The sequence below is a fragment of the Neomonachus schauinslandi genome, chromosome 8, assembly GCF_002201575.2.
Source record: "Neomonachus schauinslandi chromosome 8, ASM220157v2, whole genome shotgun sequence".
Taxonomy (NCBI): Eukaryota; Metazoa; Chordata; class Mammalia; order Carnivora; family Phocidae; genus Neomonachus; species Neomonachus schauinslandi.
The window spans coordinates 15922784-15945575 of NC_058410.1; the positions used below are offsets into that span (position 1 = coordinate 15922784).

Genomic DNA, 22792 nt, shown 5'->3' on the forward strand with positions numbered 1-22792 from the left:
CAGTAAATATCCCTGGAATCCTATCAGCCAAGAAATGGGAAAGGGGCCTATAGGCTTTTCTCTGCCCACCCAATAGAAATTCCAAGATGTTGGATTTCTGAGGGTGGCTGCTGCAAATTTTAAAAAGCAAAGCAGACCCCGTTGTTTTTCTCGTATTTTGTGCTCATACAAGTTTTTGACTCTATCTATTCAATCATTAAATATTTATGGAACACGTACAAATTGTCAGGCAATGTACTGAGCTGGTAAAAACATTTCCAACTTGGGGCGCCTGGGTGGCTCAGTCATTAAGCGTCTGCCTTCCCAGGATTGAGTCCCACGTCCACGTCGGGCTCCTTGCTCCGTGGGGAGCCTGCATGAGACACTATGAACCTGCTTGTGTTCCCTCTCTCCCTGTGTCTCTCTCTGTCAAATAAATAAAATCTTTAAAAAAAAAAATTTCCATCTCAAGGGGTCAAATGAGTCACGGGCTAAATTTTAGAATAGTCTTCCAAAAAGAAATTTACGCTCTCCTATAAAAGAGTTTTTCTGGGCTCTGAGCTCAGCGGGGTGTCAGCTTGAGGATCCTCTCTCCCTCTTGCTCCACTCCCCCATCCCCGGCTCATATGCGCTCTCAAATAAATCTTTAAAAAAAAAGTTGGTTTTTTTTAAATTTTTACCTCTGAAACAAATAATACATTATATGTTAAAAAAAAAAGAAGAAGATGTAGGAAGGGTAAAATGAAGGGGGGAAATCGGAGGGGGAGACGAACCATGAGAGACGATGGACTCTGAGAAACGAACTGAGGGTTCTAGGGGGGAGGGGAGAGGGGGGATGGGTGAGCCCGGTGATGGGTATTCAAGAGGGCACGTTCTGCATGGAGCACTGGGCGTTATACGCAAACAATGAATCATGGAACACTACATCAAAAACTAATGATGTATGGTGATTAGCATAATAAAAAAAAGATTTTATTTATTTGACAGAGAGAGAGAAAGAGCACAAGCAGGAGGAGCTGAAGGCAGAGCAGGCAGAAGGCAGAGGGAGAAGCAGGCTCCTCAATGAGCAAGGAGCCCGATGCGGGACTCGATCCTAGGACCCTGGGATCATGACCTGATTGAACCAAAGGCAGCCGCTTAACTGACTGAGCCACTGAGGCGTCCCTAAAAAAATTCCTTTTAACAAAAGAAAACTTAACAAATGTTAATAAATACTCATGTTTAACAGCTGTGTTTATAGTTCATTACAAGCCTGATTTTTAAGATTTTTCTGTCCCCTAAGGATTTATGTATGGAATTTACATAGGGCATGGTTTTTCTACTATCATTTACTTCTCTGACTTTTCAAGGGGCACCTGGGTGGCTCAGTTGGCTAAGCGTCTGCCTTTGGCTTGGGTCGTGATCCCAAGGTCTGGTGTCAAGCCCCGCATCAGGTTCCCTGCTCAGCAGAGAGCCTGCTTCTCCCTCTCCCACAGTTGCTCTCCCTGCTCGTGCTCTCTTGCTTGCTCTCTCTCTATCAAATAAATAAAATCCTAAAAAAAAATAAATTGACCTTTCATAACTTACAGAAAACCCCACCTACTTTCAACCTCAAGGCAGAAAAGGTGTGATGGATCCTCAGTGTGAGGTTTAGAAGTTCTCCACTTTAAAACACTCTCAAGAAAAATTTAAAAGTTATTTTCCTCTGTATAAAGAAAGTTAGGCAACATATATTTTTGTTATGTTGGGGTAGGGTATTATGCTTATATTTGGAAATAGAATTGCTTAAGAAATGATCTATAATTACCAATTTATATTAACATGCTTCTGTTCTCTATAAATTTTTTGTCAAAAAAATTTGGAACATGAAATTACACACAGAAAAACCCATCTTAATTTGTGCCCCCCAAAGTTTTAATTTTTTTGATTCAATAATGAAATAGTTAAAAAAGATGTCTTCTGTTACTACAAAACAAAAAGATAATCTAGTGATTGATCTAACTTAGCCACCTATCAAGAAAACACATACCATCCCAGACATTAAATTCAGTATTTTAAAAGTAATCCAAAGATACAGAAAATACGCTGTCACTGAAACATGGTATATCGTCATTAACCCAGAACTATTGTCTGCATGGTTCATAAGGCAAGGCAAAGTATTACAACTCAGTGTAGTTTGGAAAAATCTTGACCTTCCTAGAACAAACACACGAATTCACACTATAATTTACTTTGTACTTTACAAACTTTATTAAATAATGAGCATTACTAACTTTCATTATCTTATATACAATATTTAAACTATCTTTTCCTAGATGCATTTTTTTTTTTTGCACAAAGAGTAGATGAAAGTGAACTTTTAAAAAAAATTGAACCTTCAGTACAGAGACCTAATAAGAACTTGACATACTTTTAAGTACATATAACTTTTCCCCCCAATTATATACAATCTTACCCCACTTCCAAAAGAAACTATCTTAAACAAAAGCTTTTAATTGGTAACTTTGAGAAAAAATACAAACACGGTTATACATATACACACAGCTCTCAAAATCTGCATCCTGGCTGACCGAAGTGGTCTATAAAGCTAAAGATTTGTCCTAGAACCTAAAACAACCACACATTTTATACAGCAAGACATCCACCTTCGTGCAGCAGGGTATTCTCCTATAGGCGACATCAAAGCCGTGCAACAAGACACTGGTGTGAAGAATTAATAATTTCTGAGAGTAAGACACCACAATAATATATGGACAACATAGAATTGGGGGTTGTACAAACTAAAAGGCAAAAATAGGAAACTCCATTCTTAGCACAAGAAGAATCAGGTAACTTTGTTTTGCAAACTAAGAACATACTTTCCTACAGGGCTTGTCTTTTCTGATACTCCTACTCTTGAAAACTTGTATCAAGTTTAAAGAAAGGCAGTGAAAGCAGGAATGTTTCTAGAACCATGCCATTCAACATGGACTTGGTTTTGTAAGCTACGAGAAGAAAGAATCTTATGGAGAAACAAGAAACTTGGGTTATTTTTTGTTATTTAAAAGGAAAAATGAGTGCCGTAGGTACCTGTTTGTAAAATAAGGATGGTCACATCTGATGCTTCATGGTTAAGAAAGAGAGGCACAGGACTTTACAAAGAGGAAAAGAATTATGGTTAGATGTCACCGCTTGCAATCAGTATCAGAGCTTGCCTTCAAATAGAAAGCCCAGATCCCCTTTCCTACACAGATATTAATGAAAACTGAGCCCACTGGGGAAGGGGTTCTAGAATGTAAAATTGCTTGAAAGGAGAATACAACATTCTTGTTTGAGAAAACATCCTTGTTGTATTGACTGGAGTCTTCCATAAAATAGAACATTTTTATAAAATAGCAACAGATTGGCCTTCACTTTTCTCTTTTGCTTCTTTGATTTTTGCTTTTGACTCACAAGGCCTTGCTTTTGATTTTCTGTTTCCTTCCATAAAGCCTTAGATTAGTCCATGATTATCACAACGGATGGCTATTTGAAGACCATAATGACAACATCAAAGATGGTAATTTGTCAGAGCTTAGTAGCCAAAGATTCTTTTCTTTTATGTGCCTCAAAACAATGAGAGAAGGCCCCCCTGTTATGTTGAGTTTGGAAAATAAATTTCACTGCAGCCAACGAAATCCTCAAGGCTGGGATCAGGTCATTTGGCTGAGGTACAAAACTCGGGAAAGTACACATGGAAAAACTGCTCTGGAAAGGGTGGCCCTAAAGTGTTTTATTTTAGCTCATGGCTTACTTTGTGTTGATTAGACATCCGCACAAAAATATTGCACGAAGAGTTCCCATTTCCACCCCTGCCTTCCACTGGAATATGAGGAGATCACCAAGTTGTCCCCATCCTTTCTAACCGGTAAGTCAATCTGCATTTTCTTGCTTATAGTATCCTTTGAGCGTTGGAGGAAATCATTCATTTTACTCCAGCAAATCAAAAATAAACATGATAAGCAGTGCATTCTCCAGAACGTGTCCAGGAATACAGGTAAGGGTCTTTGCTTATAGAGAATCGGTCTTGCTCCCTCCTGATGTCCCACAGGTACCCGATTTCTACAACAGAGTGAACGGATGTAGGAGTAACCCATGCAGAAGGAGACGGGCAGTGTGCACTTACACTCCTAACTAGAGATCTCTAGCTTACGTTGTTCTGGGGTCTTGTCCCGAATGTAACCAAAATGCCAGGTATAATAAGCCTAATCCTTCAAACAGCTTTAGTTTTCCTTCCTTTTTTTTTTTTTTTTAAACATGTAGAAAAGCCTCCTTGCTGCCTTTGGGTCCTAGAATCAAACTACTCGTGGTTTCTGGATGATAGGCGAGGGCCACTGCGTTTCTTAGACTCCGGGCATTATTGCCAAGGGCACGGGACAAAATGTCACGGCCATCACGTTAAAAAAAAAAAAAAAAGCCTAGAACTTTCCAAGTAAGGTTGACTTACGTGAAACATGAAGGCAGTCAGCATCAGGAAGACACGCCGTGAGATGCTGACGCCGGCTAGACTGTACAGTCCCGGTTGGCTTGGCAGCCGTTCCAAAGAGATGTTGTGTAAAAGAAAGCATGGTGGACACGCCTGGTTATTGCAAGACTGTTTTAATCTGGTACATAGAAAACACCTCTGGGTATCGGCCCTTTACGAGCATCACGCCACGCTGACTCGGGCGGCTTCTCCGAAGAACCTCAGGCAAAGCTGCTGGAACTGAGACACTGAAATTTCTCCCTCAGCGACTGGACGATATTTTGCTGGTTGGGAGACGGCCCCCTCCAGAGATAGTCATTCAGTTTGTCCGAATCGCTGTACGACGTCAGATAGGGGGACAGCCCCAGCTTGTCGCTTACTGGCTTTTTTGAAGTGCATGGACTATTCAAAGAGTAAGGGGTGCTGCTGCCGCAGGCGTCCTCGGGAAGGTCAGCCTCCACGGTCCCCGGGGCCGATTTCTTCCTCCGGCCGTGCGAGAACTCTAGCTCCGACTCGTCCTCTTCCGACTTGATTTCCACATAGTCGTCTTCGTCTCCTTCAGTCTCTTTGAAATTGGAGAAGTAGTTCTGGGTCGCTATTTGGGCATTGAAGGGTAAATTTCTACTTACTACCAGAACCTTCTGTGAGTCTCGGAGCGTGAGATCGGAGCGTTTTTCAGTGCCCTGCGGACATGAGTCAGCCATTCCTGGCGGCAAATCCTGGGGACCCTCACACCTCGAACTTTTGTGTGAAGACAGCAGCTGTCTCTTTCCCATCTCCCCAGGGTAGTTGATGGAGTCCCCCGACTTGTTTATCAAGATGGAGGAAGAGGACTGGGACCTGCTGTACAGCTGACATTTAGCACTGAGGCCTTTGCGACCCAAAGAGTTGTAAAGGTGGCCCTGAAAAGAGTTCTCTTTGTTGGGCTGACTGACTATGACACTGTGTCTCTGCAAGGAGCCCAGCAGAGGGTCGGAGGTTTGAAGAGAAGGCACAGAGCAAGCTGCGGACAGCTGTCTTGGAATGCTTTTTGCATTGATCGCTAAAGTAGGATGTTTCGACTTCAAGTCTGGCTCTGGCCGGGGACAGAAATCCACTAACTCTCCGTTACTGTAGGTTGAATGCAAAAGCCAATCCTCGCTGCTATGTTGGGCCTGGGAAGGTGATGTGGACCTGAGGTGGCAGGGTTCTTGAGGTCTGGCCCAGCTATCCTTCTGAGTCTTGAAGGGAGTCTCTCTGAATACAATCTGGTCGTACAGTTGGGAATACTCAGCAATCCTGGCACCTGGAAGGCAAATATGGAAACAATAAATGTACAGAGGATTACTTCCACATGCAAAGATTAAAAAAAAAAAAAAATCTAACATCCTAACAGACAGATTTAAAAAATTTAAATAGATAGGACCTTTAAGTTTGAGGGTGAGTCACCATTGAATACTAAGCAATGCGAACTAACAAAATAATCCAGTTTAGTAAGACATAAAAATGTAAAAAAAGGTCACCTACAGGTTCATTTAATTTGATCGAATTCTGGATTATTTTATTTTAGGTCTGCAAATGTTCACTATTTGTAATGAAAATTTCTAGTGTTCTTTACAAGCATGAAAAGTGCTAAAAAAACAGGCATCATAAAAACAAGAAGGTCAGTACTTAAACCCTGGTCAATGACAAATAACTCAAGTAGTCATTAAAAGGAAGATGACACAATCCACCATGCAGTGGCTGCCCCTGGCTTCTCACTAGACTTAATCTCTCTCAGACAAGGACTCCCAGAAGAGTCCACTCCTCGTCACTGTTCCTGTATTTCTTGTTTCTGGGCAGCTATTCGCTGCTATCATCTGGGAAACAAGTATCTACAGGAGGCCCTCCCTTCCAGGATTTCAAAACCATGTGTATTGACTGAGCCACATCTTCTTTCCCATACCCAAGAAGCCAGGCACTAAAGTCTATGCCCCCAAGATATCGAGAATGAATCATCTATGCATGTAATCGATAATGTAATACTCTCTGGTATTTGTCCAGAACAGGATTTGACTGTTATATCCATGAAAGCTATTGCCACTTCAAATTCAGCTAGGAGGCCATTCTCCTCTCTACCCTACTTCTGAGTACAGACATTTCTACATTTCTAAAGACATTAACAGAACGCTGCTATGGATAGAATACTCTCTTGGGCCAGGAATGATTTAAGAGACAGAGCCCAGAGATGTCAATTTCAAGAGCTGCGCCCCGCCCACACACACCATCACCCCAATCCAGGTATCCACACGACCGCCCTAGAATCAAAGAATTCCATGCATCCTATAAATTGCCCAGACCACATCTTACACAGCCTCTACAAAAGGGATCTATCCCATGTACGATGACCAGCAAGTGACATTGCATTTTCTTCTTAAGCTATTTATATTTTTAGTAACCTATTGTTAGTAAATTCTTCCTTGAATTTAAACAAAATATTTAGTTGAGTTTCTGCCATTTCTTTCAACTCTATCTTCTATGAGGACAGAAGACACCTGCTGGTGTGCCTTTAATTGCAACCTTCTCAAATTGTTTGCCTTCCCAACTCCCCAAATCAGGGTAAATCATGTTTAACTTCTCATAGATCCTATATTCAGATCCTTCAGGTTTTCAAGTCCAAATTCCTTGGAAGAACAGAGAATAATAGTTTAGAATTTCTAGTAACAAAAACGTGAGCTATTATTCCTTAAATGGCACAGTAAAGACTCTCGATACCAATTAAATTTGGCAACCCCTTAAGAGACTGAAAGTCTCCGTGAACACCAAAGTGCCCATGTTAGCCATTCTGAAGTCTATAATGTTTCATTAACTGTGAAGCCCAAACAAAGGCAGCTGGACCTTGGGACAGAGTCAATGGTTAGCAGTCCCACCTGAACATCAACTCATTCTGCCCAAACCATTCTCATCTACACGATGACCCTGAACGTGATCCCACAGCTAAGTCAGGAAGGTTCTGAACTTTCACAAGGTTCCAATGAGATGGCAATTTGGGGGAAAGTAATGAGAGCTAATTAAAACATTTGGTTCAACTATTTCAGCACCAAAGTTTAACCACAGAGTCGTGTAATGAAAAATTGGCTTTTGACTTCCGACTGTGATAGCCCAGATGATCTGAAACCACATATTACTCAAAATATCCACAGTATTTCTCATGCCTCTTTCTTCCTAATCACACTCTCTTTCTTCTTCCTTTGCTTAATCAAATCCTATTTACCACTCAAGACCCTCTATAAGCACTACCCCTTCCATGAATCATTTTCTAACCCATTTCTCTTCCCTGAAGTCTTATATACTTAGTGTGGACCATAATATTCAGCTCTTGGCTGCACACACATGCACACAATCTCGTGTTGCTGTTTTTCTCTTTTGTTTTGTTTTGTTTTTTTTTTTTAACATGGGCTAGTTTATCATCCCAGCTAGTCTATGAGCATTTACTCTTGGAGAACAATCCTCACAGAGCACCAAGCATAATTCTAGATACAAACTGGTCTCGAGAACTACTTATTCAGATAAATTTTGGACTTCCTCCTTTTATTTTAAGCATAGTGTTAAAAATGGACGTGCTTTCCCTAAGACCATACCACAGAGAGTGACAGGCAGCCTAGAAAATCAGGGGCATAGCAAAAAAAAAAAAAAAAAAAAGCAGCAGCAGCAGGAAAGTAGCCTTTGATTAAAATGCTTCCTATAGATAACTCATAGTGGGCACAGTTTATCTTTGGATAATAAAAAGTTGACCATTTATAAATTTGGAATAAAGAGTATCTCACGGGTAGATAATATACAGTGCCTATCTAAGTTTTACGGATTTTTTGTTTGTTTGTTTGTCTCATTCTGTAACTTGTTTGATGGCAATGTGAACAAGAGAATGCTTCCAAAGCAACAACTGTCATTAGCTTGCTTTACCCAGATGTGTAGGAAAGAGCCATCTCCAGTCTAAAAACCTTAGTATTAGCCAGGTGGATCAAAGTCCCCCATCATCCCAGTTCTGGCATTAATACCCTTTATAGAATACGTATATTATTATTATGTGGCAACCTCAGGGCTGTCTCTGGTTTATTTCTCTTTTGTAAGTTTAAAAGGTGGCGTTCTTAGGATTCCAGATAAAAACTGGAAATGATCCTTGCTGAGAAAAGTGTATGAAATAAACTGTTTTCAAGACAGAGGATTAAAATCAAAGCTTCTGATGCTACTTGAGATGTAGACCAAAGCATAAAATGTGATTTGGCCTTCGCTGCACAAAAAGGAAAATCCCTCAAGCCTGTATGGAGTTTTCCCCCATGTAAAACATCACCAAAAAAGGGAACCCAAAGGCCTCGTTGGCCTCCAAGACTATGAGGAGGGAGGTCTGACTGAACAAGAATGTTGGCATACTACAACAGGCTCTGGATGGTGGGAGTAACTAGACCTGGATGGGTGACTTAGAGGCAGAAATCTGGCCCGGGGCCTGTAGACCCCCGCCAGAGAGTTCAATAAAGGTGCTCGAGAGTTTCAGCAGGTGAATAGGGCGTTCCTCCTTCCGTACAACACCGAGAGCAAGCTCCTGGCAAAGTGGCAAGGCCCATACGAAGAAGTCTGGAGAATCGGTCCGTTCGATTACGACGTCCTGTGCCCAGATAAACAAGAGAGAGAAAAGGAGTCATCATGTCAACTGATTGAAAGCCTAGTGGGCACAGGAAGTGGTCTCGATCCACCCAGATGGAAGATTCCTCAAGTCCGAGAGATGGCAGGCCCTAGGGACGTGCTCCTGCCAGATAGCGGGGGAGACCCCATTCTCAGAAGATGACTTTGGAGAGATCTCCTCCTCTTGGTTGGGGAGAACGTCGGTAGTAGCCCACCATGTCAAGAAAGGACCCAGACGCAGAGCTGAGAAAAGATCCCATGGGATCCCAAGAAGACATCAGCAGGCAAAACCAAAAGGAGAACAAACCAAAAGTAAAAAGAAGCAAAAGAAAACCCCAAAGGGACATCTATGAATATTTAAAAGGTGGGTCAAAAAGAAGACTACTCAAGGTAGTTGTAAGCCCTAATGATTCAGCATTGGAGGACATGCTTCTAGCAAGGTTTGAGTTCTGCATTTTAATGGATGGTCCATATTCAAAACAACCTGGCTCAGGCGATTACCACTCTTGAAACAACAGTCTACTGGCATAATCCATGATCATCAGAAACCCTATCCTATTCTCTCTCTAGCCCAGGTTCAGTCAGTGGTTGCATTGCCCACATACCACTGCTTCCAACGCCATCTATGCCCCCACAGGGTCCTTCACAACTGGAACTCAGTCGCTTTTTCCATGGGTAACAACAGACCAGCTTAGTAACACTAGTGCTGGAAAAGGGACATGAATTAATTCCAGCACATTCTTGCAAGGAGAAAAATATATGCCATCTGGTCTCTTACATTCATATAAAATTCACTTTTCACCTTTATTTAAAAAGAAGAACGACTCAAGAGAGTGTGTAAAATCCTTCAGGTAGCGAATTCCAGCACTTACCTTCCCTATTTGATAGGAAACTTTACTGTAGGGGGAGCTCTAGAAAAAGAGTAAAGCTTTAGACAATTCTTAAATACTCCCAAACCAAAAAAAAAAAATTCCCTACAGATTCTTGTCACGTAACTTGTAACTTGTGGCTTCATTTAGGATTTGGATATCCCCTTCTTATTCTCTGGTTTTCGCAGAGATAAAGACATCAATCTCAAAGAAAGGGGGTTAGTGGCATCGATCTGGCCGGATGAGCCATGTCACCGTCCTACTACCTGTCTCAGTGTGCCTTGATACTGAGCCATTGGGCTTTTACTTTTAACCGGAGAAAGGTCTCCCCTCATCTGATACCAAGGGGGTCCTTTGTCAGAAAATCTAGGCCAGGGAATCTTAAAATAGGCTCAGAAGTCCACATTGTTTTAAATTGCAGATTCCGGGGCTTAACCCCAGAAATCTCGCTGGGTCTAGAGGTGAATTGCACCTCTCCCGAGGTGAGGGCCAGGGCCCTGGGGTTTCTTCTTCCCGTGACAATCACGTGTCTCATTCACACCTGTGTTCTTCAACCGAGATCAGTGTCTCGGTGCCAAGTTTGCTCTCTGCACTTCTTTATAACAGAGAAAGAAGTCAAACCTTTAGCCCTAATCCTACCAATATCATACCTGAGATCCCAGTTTTCTGCCCCACAAAGGAGGCTTGACGGAAAGAATCACACTTTTTGGAAGCTACCCGAGAATACTAAAGGGAGATAGTATTAAATGCATGACACCAGCTATTTTACGGCAACTATTAAACAAAAAGTCAACTGGTAAGAGAAATACGTGAGAAGATGCCTGAGGATATAGTGTGAAAGGACTCCTTTTCATCTGTTAGGATGAGTGGGACTGTTTGGTGGGATTCTGGAGCAACCCTATTCCACAGGCTTCCGAATCTTCAAAGCTGACATGAGCCATGACTCCTCCGAACACAGCGATACACAGGGAAAAGCTCTACCTGCCACGAGTTCAACGGATTGCTACTTTTCACACTTCAGATCAGAGAAAACTTCTTAAAACATCAAGTCTGGTAGTGACAATATGACACAAACAACAAAACCCTCCGAGACCGAATCTCCCTCCAACTCGGGCGACTCTGTGAGCTCAAGTGGGAAAAGAATTAGTGTTTGTTAGTAAAGCTGTGGACTCCATTTGAGAGAATGAATGTCTGAGTGGCAATGTTCTCACCGTTTCAAGGACTTTTAGAACCTGAAAGCTGCCCTCACATCCTACTTTCAAGAAGGAGGGAAAGCAGTGTGAAGGAACGTACCGATGGCAGGACCCCCTTGCTTCTTCTCTTCCAAGATGGCTGCCAGGTCTTTGTGCGTGGGTTTGTGCTGCTGGCTGGCCAGTGCCTGCTCCAGCTCTGGGCTTCTCACTTTTAAAAGCTGGTTTGCCTTCTTGATCTTCTGACTGTACTGCCTGGCCATCATAAAAACCCTGCTTTTCGTCTTATCTGTGGCATCCATCCCAGGGTCAGGGTTTTCCAAGTCTGTTTGGGATAGACTGCTGTTGGCCAAGTCGTAGGGGTTTTCCATGGGAGGCGTTTCACTGGCCAGAGACAGCCGGTTGAGACTCATAAAGGAGCCCTCTTTAGAAATCAGGTCCTCCTCAAACGGGCAGTGGGTCCGGCCACCTCTGCCGGGCTTGTCTTTCAGCGGCGTGAGGAAAGCATGGCCCTCGGGAAGGGAGAGGGTAGACACGGAACGCGCCGCGTCTCTGCCCAGCTCGGGGGTGCTCTCGGAGTGCAGCCTGTCTGCCACATCCTCTTTACTGACAGGGAAGGCTGCGAGGAGCCGGTCTCTGGCTTTGACTTCGTTTTTCTTGATGTAATTTTCCAGGTCATTCCAGATTTCGTCTACTTCTTCAGACAGTTTATCAGATATAGACTTATCACCTACAGACAGGTTACAGCTGAAAGAGTTATAGAGCAAACTCAAATAATCATTATCGGAGGGTCCCTGGGGGTAAGGCGTTTCGTCCTCGCTGAACTGGAGGCTATCCTGGGAAACAAAGGGCCTCAGACTGTCACAGCATGCAAAGTCGGCTTCCAGCCCTAAGAAGGTGCTCCTCTTGGGGCGCTTCAGGCTGCTGCATTTGAAATCCAGGGAGGGCGGATCCGGGAGCCCTATGGTGTCGTAGATGTTTTCCTCCACCATCTGGAGTTCATGTGCGCTTTGGTTCGATGCCTGGTGACCTGTTAGAGCTCCGTCCCTCTCTGTGTGCAGAGAGTTCTTCTCGGGGCCAGCTTGCCTCTTTGAGAAGGCGAGCTCTGGCGTGCTCTTGGGGCGAGCAGAGTCCCTGGCTGTTTTGGGGGGTGTGGATTCAGCTTCTTCCCGTTTAGCAACCATTAGTTTTAAGTCCTCATAACTGATGTTATCATAGACGTGGTCTATATCATCAATAGTCAACTCCACAGATGACCCAAAGGGAGTCATTCCGTCCTGCCCTTCTGTTTTAGGGTCACTCTGCAGTTCCCGTCGGGGGCTGTACTGAGAGCCACCACTGTCCCTAATTCTTATTTCAGGAGCGCATGTGTGGTTCTCGCCAGCGCTGCTGGCCCGCCTGACCACCCGGTGGCCAGAGCTGGTGGTCTCCGTGGGCTCAATCTGTCCCATGTGCCAGCTACAAGGGCGACTGGAAGTGCTATCTTCACAAAGTCTGGTAGAGTTCAGATCTGAGGAGGAGAAGGATGGCACGAACATCTGATAATCATCTTCATCATCCTCGTTCTCCTGAGGGGACCGACGACTCGGGAACAAGGCTTGTCTGATCTGGTGGTCCGTCCAGATGTTTCTGATGGCCCCACCCCCGCGAAGCACGCTGATGATGGCAGAACTGCTCGGCTGGCTGCTCCTTGGGGCCGGAGACGGCCCCGCTGGGGTCCGCTGGCGAGAGCCTTCCTCTCTGGAAACCTGAGGTGGATAGAAACATACTGATTGAACTGCAGGGACATGGGCACATAACTTAGGACACTCTCCTGGTTTTACACATTGCCTCTCCCACTGGACTATGATAGTCTTAAAGCAAATGATCAGTAAATGTTGTGGATTTTAATGGAGTTGAAAAGCACTTCGGATTTTTGCAAAAGGGGGCAGAAAGGACAGGAACTGATATTTACTTTAGAAACAGGCTAAGCCACGTGCAGACATTCTCCACACTTAACGTTTATAATCACTCTGTGAATTAGACATGATTGTACTAATTTCACAGTAAGGAAATCCAGGCTCTCCCCAGGCAGCAGAAAGGCTAGGACGCAAACTAAGTCTGACTCTAAATCCCTTACCCCAGTGCAGGGAATCAGCAAAATACAGAAAACTCTTAAATACTTCAAATAATTCCGATGTGCACTTGGTAAATAACATTCTATAAATGAACATATATAGGTATCAAGGGCCACTGTATCTGGTTTCTATTTGAGGCTTGATTGCTAGGAGTTTTATTGCAGTTTCTGGTATACCAGAAGCTCAGTCAGTAATCCGACTGCACACCTTAACGCTTTCTCTGAAGTCTGCAGACTTGCCATAGACCTGACTGACATTGCCTTGGTTTATAGATTCTAGGCAAAGAGCCTTTGTTGCAGACATGTAACTTAATCCACTCTTGAGCTAATGAACGTTTTACTTTCTTTCAAAATACATTTAATTAAGTAATATTTAGATGCCTATTAGGAAATAAAATATGAGTGACGTTAACAATTTCTAATCAAAAAACCAATGGGGTCTTTTATAACTTGGAACCTTTCTTGATGGAGCTCAATTGTGCAGACAGGGAGCAGACTGCCCTCTGATGCCCTCCATAGGTATAAGGATTAGCTTCAAAGAGTTGAAAGGGTTGAGACCAGACTCATTAGTACCAGGGGCGTATTTTCTGACCCAAACACTATTAGGAATATTTTTTGTAACCTATTAGAAATGTTAAGTTAGCAAGAACTTTTCCTCACTTGTCAATGAAACTGGGATATATATATATATATTGCCCTGGAATAACCTCCTGTCAATATGTCTTTCTATCTGCTGGCCTGCCTGCCTGCCTGTCTATCAGGGAGGGAAGAGACATGTAGGGAGGGCAAGAATAAAATTTCATCCTGAATGTTATTTTTCCATTAAAATTTGAAACTAAAAATAATCTAGTTAGTCATTTAATCTTTTGCTTTTTTTCACATGGTCAAACTGTGGACCATTTGAGGCCTAGAAAAGTATGAATATGCACACATATGGGTATATACACACACATACACATATATAGTATTACATTTTATTTATGGCTCTATTTTTTTCTTTACCCTTTAGTATCTCTCCCTTTTTCTTACTCAGATTGTACTGGCACCATGTTTTAAAATACAGACACCCAGGAACTACATTTTTAAAAAACAAGTTAGTATTAACTTGTGAAATCATGACAAAACACTTTGAAAGTATAACAAAAGCATTCTGTGAACAGCCAGAAGTAACACCTTCTTAAAATCTTCCATCCCAGAAAGATTCCCAGACATTTTAGAAAACTAGGAAACCTGAATATTTAATATCAAAATATATTTTTAAGGTAATTGCTTGGAACTTTGGAAACTGAAATTTCACACGACATCTTCAGGAGAACTGAAGAAGCTCTTAGATTGAGAAATAATCAGTATGTATATTATGCACAACATAGAAGTGTCTGGTTTAGATACCTTGATTTTACTAGAGCCGTGATGAACATTTTTCCCCACTGTTTTTCTATATTCTTAGCATTATGGCTATTAATAATAAAATGATAATAGCTATCATTTGTGAAGCACTTGCTTTGTTCCAGATACTGTACTAAGCATTTTTTTCTTTTAAGATTTTATTTTTAAGTAATCTCTACACCCAACGTGGGGCTCGAACTCACAACCCTGAGATCGAGAGTCACATGCTCCACCACCTGAGCCAGCCAAGCACTCCTGTAATAAGTACTTTTAAAAATATATTTTTGCATTTAGTCTTTATAATAATTCCATAAGTTAGAAAACTAAGTTTTCTAACAACTTGCTTGTAAGTCATACAGCTTAGGATTGACAGAAATGGATTTGAATCCATGTCTGAATCCACAGCATGTACACGACCTTAACTGCCCCCCTCTTTTTTGCTCTTGCTCTCTCTCTCTCTCCCTCCTTCCCCTTTCTCTCTCCACACACACACACACACACACACACACACACACACGCACACACGGCCTTGGAATATGTATTCTGGGAGAAATGTGAAGCTATTATTAAGGAATATTTCCTGTTATAAACTCTTTAACCATTAGTAAATCTTTTCTCCTTGCATTTGGTGTTGTTCATTAGTGTTAGGAGATGGAATTTTACCACTAAGAAAAAAGTACATGGCTTTACTTCTTTCTTGTCTTCAAATTTTATAAGGTTTAGTTAGTCCCCATATGGAGACTTGGCTTGATCACTATTGTCGAAAGTTTCCAACAAGCTCTTGAGATTCCATCTTTAGGGCTGGTGGAGCGATCCCCGCACCTGGTAGTGAGCAGGGCTTAGCTCCATGATCCTAGTTTGGCAGCCTTGAAGAGCTGGGCGCCTTCTGCAGTGTTTGTTTATGGAAACAATGTAGATTAAAAACAAATCAAAACCTCATGCTATATTTCAGAACAATAGCCAACTAATAAGTTTCAAAAGCTTCCAAACAAAAATATATACTACCCGAAAGAAATTCACATGCTCCAATTTTAAGAAAATCACTTTGAGGTAAGATTGCTGATTTTTAGACATTTTATTGGGTTTATTGGAAAGGTACGGAGTTTATCAGCAGGGTTACTTGGGCCCTGTGCTAAGGAGCGATGCAGTGGAATAGTGGGGAGAGAGTTTCATAACCACATCCTTAGAGATACAGAACATTAAGCAAGAAACCACAATCAGTTCTCTAAGAGTTGTTAACTTAGACAATTGGTCTGTAGACAATGAGACATGGTTTACTCAGGTCAGGATGCAATATCTCTTCTTCATAGGTAATACATTTGGATATACATCTTCCAATAGAGCATACCATTTTTATGCCTCCTCTCCTAACCTTTTATCAGAGGAAGAAAAGCCCCAACTTCATATAGTGAAGTTTCATTATAGGACATAGGATCATACTTCTTATACCAGCAGCAGGACCATATTCTTAGAAGGGGATCTCTGTGACTGAAGGCTAAAGCTTTGAGAAGGGGCCAACATTTGGGAGGCAGGAGCCTTGGTCTTGTGACAAAGTCGGGTGCACCAGACTAGCACTTAGGGTACATGTATTACACCCTAGGTAACCTTACAGCTTTTGAGGTCAGAGGTGGGGTAAGAGGGGGATCAAGAAATCATTGCCTTAGTTCTGAGAAATGAAGCAGGGGGAGGGAGGAGGTTATAAGGATGAGTCAGTCCTTAAGTCCATCTCAAAATGGAAAATAATTGTTTACATTGGAATACAGGCTGGGGATGAGATATATAAGGGTACCTATAAGGGGTGCCTAAGTAAACATTTCAAAATAAGAAATGTAATTGTGCTTACCTTTTGGATGTCTTGTGCTGTTTCTGAAAAATAAAAGGGTTTTAAAAGAATTTTTGAGGATTAAAAACATATCTCATACATAGGTAAGCACCCCTATTTTATAGGATTTTAAAACTTGTTAATAACTGAAGCCCGAGAGGCTTTTGGACCCTTTAGACCTTTAATTCTCAGAAAATGCGTCTCGGGGTGCCTGGGTGGCTCAGTCGTTAAGCATCTGCCTTCGGCTCAGGTCATGATCCCAGGGTCCTGGGATCGAGTCCCACATCGGGCTCCCTCCTCGGGGCGAAGCCTGCTTCTCCCTCTCCCACTCCCACTGCTTGTGTACCTGCTCTCGCTATCTCTGTCTCTGTCAAATAAATAAAATCTTAAAAAAAAAAAAGAAAATGCCTCTCAGTTATCTTTGTTATATATCCTGTAGTATATGTAAAAAAAAAAAAACAAAACAAACAAAAACAAAACCTTACATACATCTGAGTGTCAAGTACCTTTCTTAATCCCTGAGAGCAACAGACCGATTCATGTTAATAAGTCTCAAAATCTTCTCCCGAAATACGTATTATCTGAAATACGCACCCTAAGCCGTGAGAATCACTTAAACATAGGACTATGCTTCTGTTAATTTTTAAACATTTTACTGGTTTTCCCTGAACGACACAGACAGCATTTATCACTGGGGTCACCTTGGCGCTGTGCTAAGGAGCAGTAAAGGTGGGTTTCTGGGGGACTTGTACATAGCCACATCCTTACAGACGCCCCTTCAGATACCTCACTGATGTGTGGCTCATCTTTAAACACTGTTTAATTACAGAAGCATATAAAGTAAACACTGATCGAATCCTCTACAGAAATCCCACCCCGTGGAAGTTATCATACTTAGCAGTTGATGGTCCTCTTTCCAGCTCCCATACCCACTGCCCCTAGCCCACCGCGATGCACGGTTTTGTTTATAAAATGAAGGTGCAATGTGGAGCATTGCGTTTCCTGCTAAATGTATGTGCACACGCTTGTCAGTAGGGAAGGAGGTACTCCATTGCTTCTGACAGAAACTGCAGAATATTCCACGTAGCATTCCAGGATATACTACAATTTATTTAACTCTTTCCTACTAGATGGGCATTTTATGTGCTGCCCTATTACAAATGCTGCAAAGAACACACACACACACACCTGGGTCTAGCCACACTTGGGGGAGCACTTTTATATAGGAAGTATATACTGTGAAATTTATAAAAGTGAAAAAAGTGTAATTGTCAAGGGCAAATGTGAATTTTCAATTTAAGTGCTCCAAATTTTGCTCCAAAAAGGTTGCAGAAATTTAGACACCATTCGTTTTGGAGTGCCTGTTTTTCTCTATTTTTTGGTTGAGCTCACAGCTTTCCCCTATTTATCTCCTTTAAATGTATGATTTTTCTGATTACTAACATGGAGACCATTTATAAATTTGATCAACGGCTTGTGTTTTTTTTTTCTGTAAAACTGAATTATATTCTCTGCCTTTCTTTTATTATCCTTTTTAAAAGGTTTTATTTATTTATTTGAGAGAGAAAGAGAGAATCTGAAGCAGACTCCGCACTGAGCATGGAGCCTGATGCAGGGCTCAATCCCATGCCCATGAGATCACGACCTGAGCTAAAACCAAGAGTTGGATGCTTAACCAGCTCAGCCACCCAGGTACCCCTCTGCCTTTTATAAGAGAGTCCTTTGTCTCTTCTCTTTGATGTATGGTGTTTCTTTACATAATAGGGATATTAATCTTTCCATGCCAGTTATCTATATTGTAGACATTTTATGTCATTTGGCTTTACATCATATAATGGGGCACTATTACTTATAGAAGTTAATAAAATTTGTCCATCTGTAATTTATCTGGTGTTTATGTTTTTGTATGGTTTGACTTAGTGAATATCAGCAAGAATGAAAAAAACAAAGATATTTCAGGACTTACCACTGGTCTTCAAAACTTTATGTGATCTTGAGGAAGGTTCTAGGAGAAAAAATAAGGCCAGCATCATTTGCAAAACCAAATCAAGGTTTTTTTCTTTATAAATGAATTATTTGAGCTCTAGAAAAAATTTTTTTTATCATATATACCGAAATCCCCATCACTTAGAGACACTTAACAGCAAGACATTCACTCTGACAAAGCCGTAGAATAAAATTTAACGACATAATCTGCGTAAACTACCCTACCAACAACTAGTAGAGCAATTTCCTTAGCTTTAACTACCACCTATAAGGTGATAGTGTTCAATTTTATATCCTTAAGCCACTCCTCTCCCAAGCCTCAGACCTCTAATGTTAACTGTCCATCTGACGATTCCCCAATGTGCCCACAGACCGAGCAACCCAACATGCCTCGAACTCACCAGTCTTCCCCCATAACTGTTCTTTAATCAAGTTCTTATCCTGGTTGTCACTGACATTACCTGCCCAAGTTAGCTATCAGGACATCATTCTAAATTTCTCCTGTTTTCATCCATCACAGTCCTGTGGGATCCCAATAATGACCCCCCCCCCAACTACTGTGTCAATCCAGGCCATTATCATCTCTCCCCCAGACTAGATGGACAGCCTACTTCAGTTTCCACATCAAGGCAGAATTCTCTTTTTAAAAGGCAAACATTTTGGGGCACCTGGGTGGTTCAGTCATTAAGCATCTGCCTTCAGCTCAGGTCATGAGCCCAGGGTTCTGGGATCGAGCCCTGCATCGGGTTCTCTGCTTAGCAGGAAGCCTGCTTCTTCCTCTCCCACTGCCCCCTGCTTGTGTTCCCTCTCTCGCTCTCTCTCTGTCAAATAAATAAATAAAATCTTAATAAAAAAAAAAAGGCAAATATTTCATTGCTGAAGGTCCTTCCCGTAGCTTGCAGGATCAAACTCATACATTCTTCAACTCCAGCCGCTTCTCCTTCTGGTTTACCTTGCACACCTCCACCTCCCCCCAGCTCCATCCCATGTTCCAGCCAGGCTGAACAACTGACAATAGAGGTCTGAGCTGAGGTATGCTGGCTCAAGTCTCAGGGCCTTTGCATGTGCTAGTCCTGCCCCATCTGCCTCCTCAGCCCCCAGACTTCATTCCAGGTCTTCTGCTCTGGGAAGCCTTCTCTCTCCTTCCTAGACAGCCCCTCTCTCTCTCCTTTGTCTTTCCACTCCTCCTCCCACTCGGCCTCTACCACAGTCCATTACGGACTGGTACGTATTCACCCTTTTAGACTCTCCCACTGGACTATAACCTCCTAGGAAGCAGGAATCATATGTATTATTTATTCTTGCATTCTGGGTCCTTAGCACAGTGCAGGGGGTTAGGTAGGTACTCAATAAATACTGATTCAAATTAAAAAAAAAAAAGATCTGAGGGCTAAGAGAATACTAGATGGAGTCTGGTTCAGCAAACACGTGTTAAAGGTTTAGGCTTGAATAATCTTTTATACGTGTCATTTATAGGATAAAATTTTCCCCCAGTGTTAGTCAACAGGCTTTAAGTACCTGCATGCTAGTGGTAAGATGCATCAGCATGGATGGGACTGGAGGAGATTATGCTAAGTGAAATAAGTCAAGCAGAGAAAGTCAATTATCATATGGTTTCACTTATTTGTGGAACATAAGGAATAGCATGGAGGACATCAGGAGAAGGAAGGTAAAAATGAAGGGGGGGAAATCGGAGAGGGAGACGAACCATGAGAGACTGTGGACTCCGAGTAACAAACTGAGGGTTTTAGAGGGGAGGGAGGTGGGGGGATGGGTTAGCTGGGTGATGGGTATTAAGGAGGGCACGTACTGCATGGAGCACTGGGTGTTATATGAAAACAACGAATCATGGAACACTACATCAAAAACTAGTGATGTATTGTATGTGACTAACATAACATAATAAAATTAAATTAAAAAAATAAAAAAAAATATGGGGCGCCTGGGTGGCTCAGTTGTTAAGCGTCTGCCTTCGGCTCGGGTCATGATCCCCGGGTTCTGGGATTGAGCCCCACACCGGGCTCCCTGCTCGGCAGGAAGCCTGCTTCTCCCTCTCCCACACCCCCTGCTTGTGTTCCCCCTCTCGCTGTCTCTCTCTCTGTCAAATCAATAAATAAAATCTTTGAAAAAATAAATACAGATAAAAAGAATAAATTTACACACACACACAAAAAGATGCTATGCAAAGCAAAATTAGTTGACTGGTATGTTTTATATTCCCTGGAAAATAGAGAGTTATGTAGAAAGTTTAGAACGAAACTTTTTGTTTAGAATGAAAGCCTGACAGACTGAAAGGATCTTTCATTACTTGTCCCCACAGATTATTAAATTTTGATCACAACATCCTATTTACCAGATTTTCTTCTCAGCCGATATGGAGCAGAACCGTCTTTCGAACCACACAATGCTTTCGTTTCTCCCTCAGGACTGTAACAGAACCCGGGATAATCTGAAAAGATAACCACACACATCAATAAGAAGGAGGTGTTCAGTGACTTCTGAGATCGGTACGACTTGTTTTGGGTATCTATGGATTTATTCATTTTCATCAGACATGGTATAATCTCTCCTTTCCGTAACTGGTGTTGAATATGTACCACAGGACTTTTTGTTTACATTGGGACTTCCAGGAGTTTGTCAGCAAGGTAGGCTGCCTTTCTAGTACACGTGTGTGCTCTCGGGTTCTCCATTACACACACACACACACACACACACACACGCTCTCCTTTTTCGCTCACTAGCAGAAAGAGCCATAACCATTGTCTTCACCCTTTGTAGGAAGTTAGTTAAAATGTGTAAGGTGTGATTAAACTCCTCCTGCCGCTCAGGATCATCTGCAACTTGATGACCCACAGAGGTCAGAAAATTCTATTAAAATAAACGTCACTGCTGAACTTGCCAACAAGGCCCCTGACAGGCCGTGGTGACGGACCACAACAGAGGCTCTGTCAGGAAGGGCAAAGCCATCTGGAGAATTCACCTGAAGTACAGTTTTTGCGAGGCGCCTATGCCTGGCTCGGTGGTGGAGGATGTCAAGCTATTCCCGCTCTATGGAAGCTGTCCTCTAGGGCTGCGACTCTTAGTATTTTTCTAGACATTGTTCTTTTGAATATTTGATAAGTGCTTTAGGTTCTCTTACCAGAAAAGGGATTTTCATTTATTTTTTTTAAAGATTTTATTTATTTGAGATAGAGAGCGAGAGTGAGTGAGATAGAGAGAGAGAGAGAGCAATGAGTGGGGGGGGAGGGGCAGAGGGAGAGGAAGAACCAGGCTCCCCACTGACCAAGGGGCCCAATGTGGGACTCAATCCCAGGACCCCGGGATCATGACCTGAGCTGAAGGCAGACACTTAACCAACTGAGCCACCCAGGTGTCCCCAGGATTTTCATTTAATTTCGCAGTTTATGTCTTTTTACCTATCTAAGGGGTACACGGACATCATATTAAGAAAATTGGGTCTAGGGGCACCTGGTTGTCTCGGTTAAGCATCAGACTTTTTTTTTTTTAAAGATTTTATTTATTTATTTATTTGACAGAGACAGCGATAGCAAGAGCAGGAACACAAGCAGGGGGAGTGGGAGAGGGAGAAGCAGGCTTCCTGCTGAGCAGGGAGCCCGATGTGGGGCTCGATCCCAGAACCCTGAGATCATGACCTGAGCTGAAGGCAGACGCTCAACGACTGAGCCACCCAGGCGCCCCAAGCATCAGACTCTGGATCTCAGCTCAGGTCTTGATCTCAGGGTTGTGAGTTCAAGCCCCTCATTGGGCTCCACGTTGGGCATGCAGCCTACTTAAAAAAAAAAAAAAGGAAGAAAGAAAATTGGGTCTAATCCTAAAGTACTCTAGCACTTTCACTGGTATCTGAAGCCTGCGGGTAAACAACTTTAAGACATGGCTGTAATAGGGTTAAGGCTCTTTAAGGGTGTCCAAAGCTGGAGAGAGTTCTGAGGATTGTAAAGACCACACACGTTAGTCCAATGTCAGCGGCAAAGTTACATAAATGAGGTCATTTGGCCCAATGGACGAGCCTACTCTGCTCATACCCAGCCAAGTCCAGAGTCAAGGCAGGGCAAATGCGGGGATTTTCCCAGGCGGGGTTGCTCTGGCCTAGTCTTGGGCCTGGAAGAAAGGCACGTGGCACCAGTTAGTGTCTCGAAATCATTCTGTGCACTCACAGAACCTTACTGGTGTCCACGGACTCGCCCAGAGGCTGGGAACGAGGGCTTGGCTCTGTTGAATGAAGTCGGTCACAGAAACAGCAGACTTCTTCAGACCCCCATCTTCCTCCACCTTTCCTCCTAAACCTAACATGCTCATCTGTGACCTTGCCTTCTCTTTAGTGTT

At 42.6% G+C, this 22792-nt stretch overlaps 1 protein-coding gene across 3 annotated transcripts in view; it reads right to left on the reverse strand.

Annotated features, from left to right (window-relative positions):
- Positions 1-2190: 2190 nt before the first annotated feature.
- Positions 2191-22792, reverse strand: part of PLEKHG1 (pleckstrin homology and RhoGEF domain containing G1) — a 127659-nt gene continuing 107057 nt past the window's right edge. For 2 of the 3 annotated variants that reach the window (XM_021693189.1, XM_044917354.1), the window contains 5 exons: positions 20802-20897; positions 18429-18467; positions 16484-16506; positions 11242-12886; positions 2191-5726 (listed from right to left, as the gene is read on the reverse strand). In XM_021693189.1, coding sequence (XP_021548864.1) covers positions 4663-5726; positions 11242-12886; positions 16484-16506; positions 18429-18467; positions 20802-20897 — 2867 coding nt within the window. In that variant the 3' untranslated portion in view covers positions 2191-4662. The remainder of the gene's footprint in view (positions 5727-11241; positions 12887-16483; positions 16507-18428; positions 18468-20801; positions 20898-22792) is intronic. The other variant, XM_044917353.1, reaches the window with a different exon arrangement.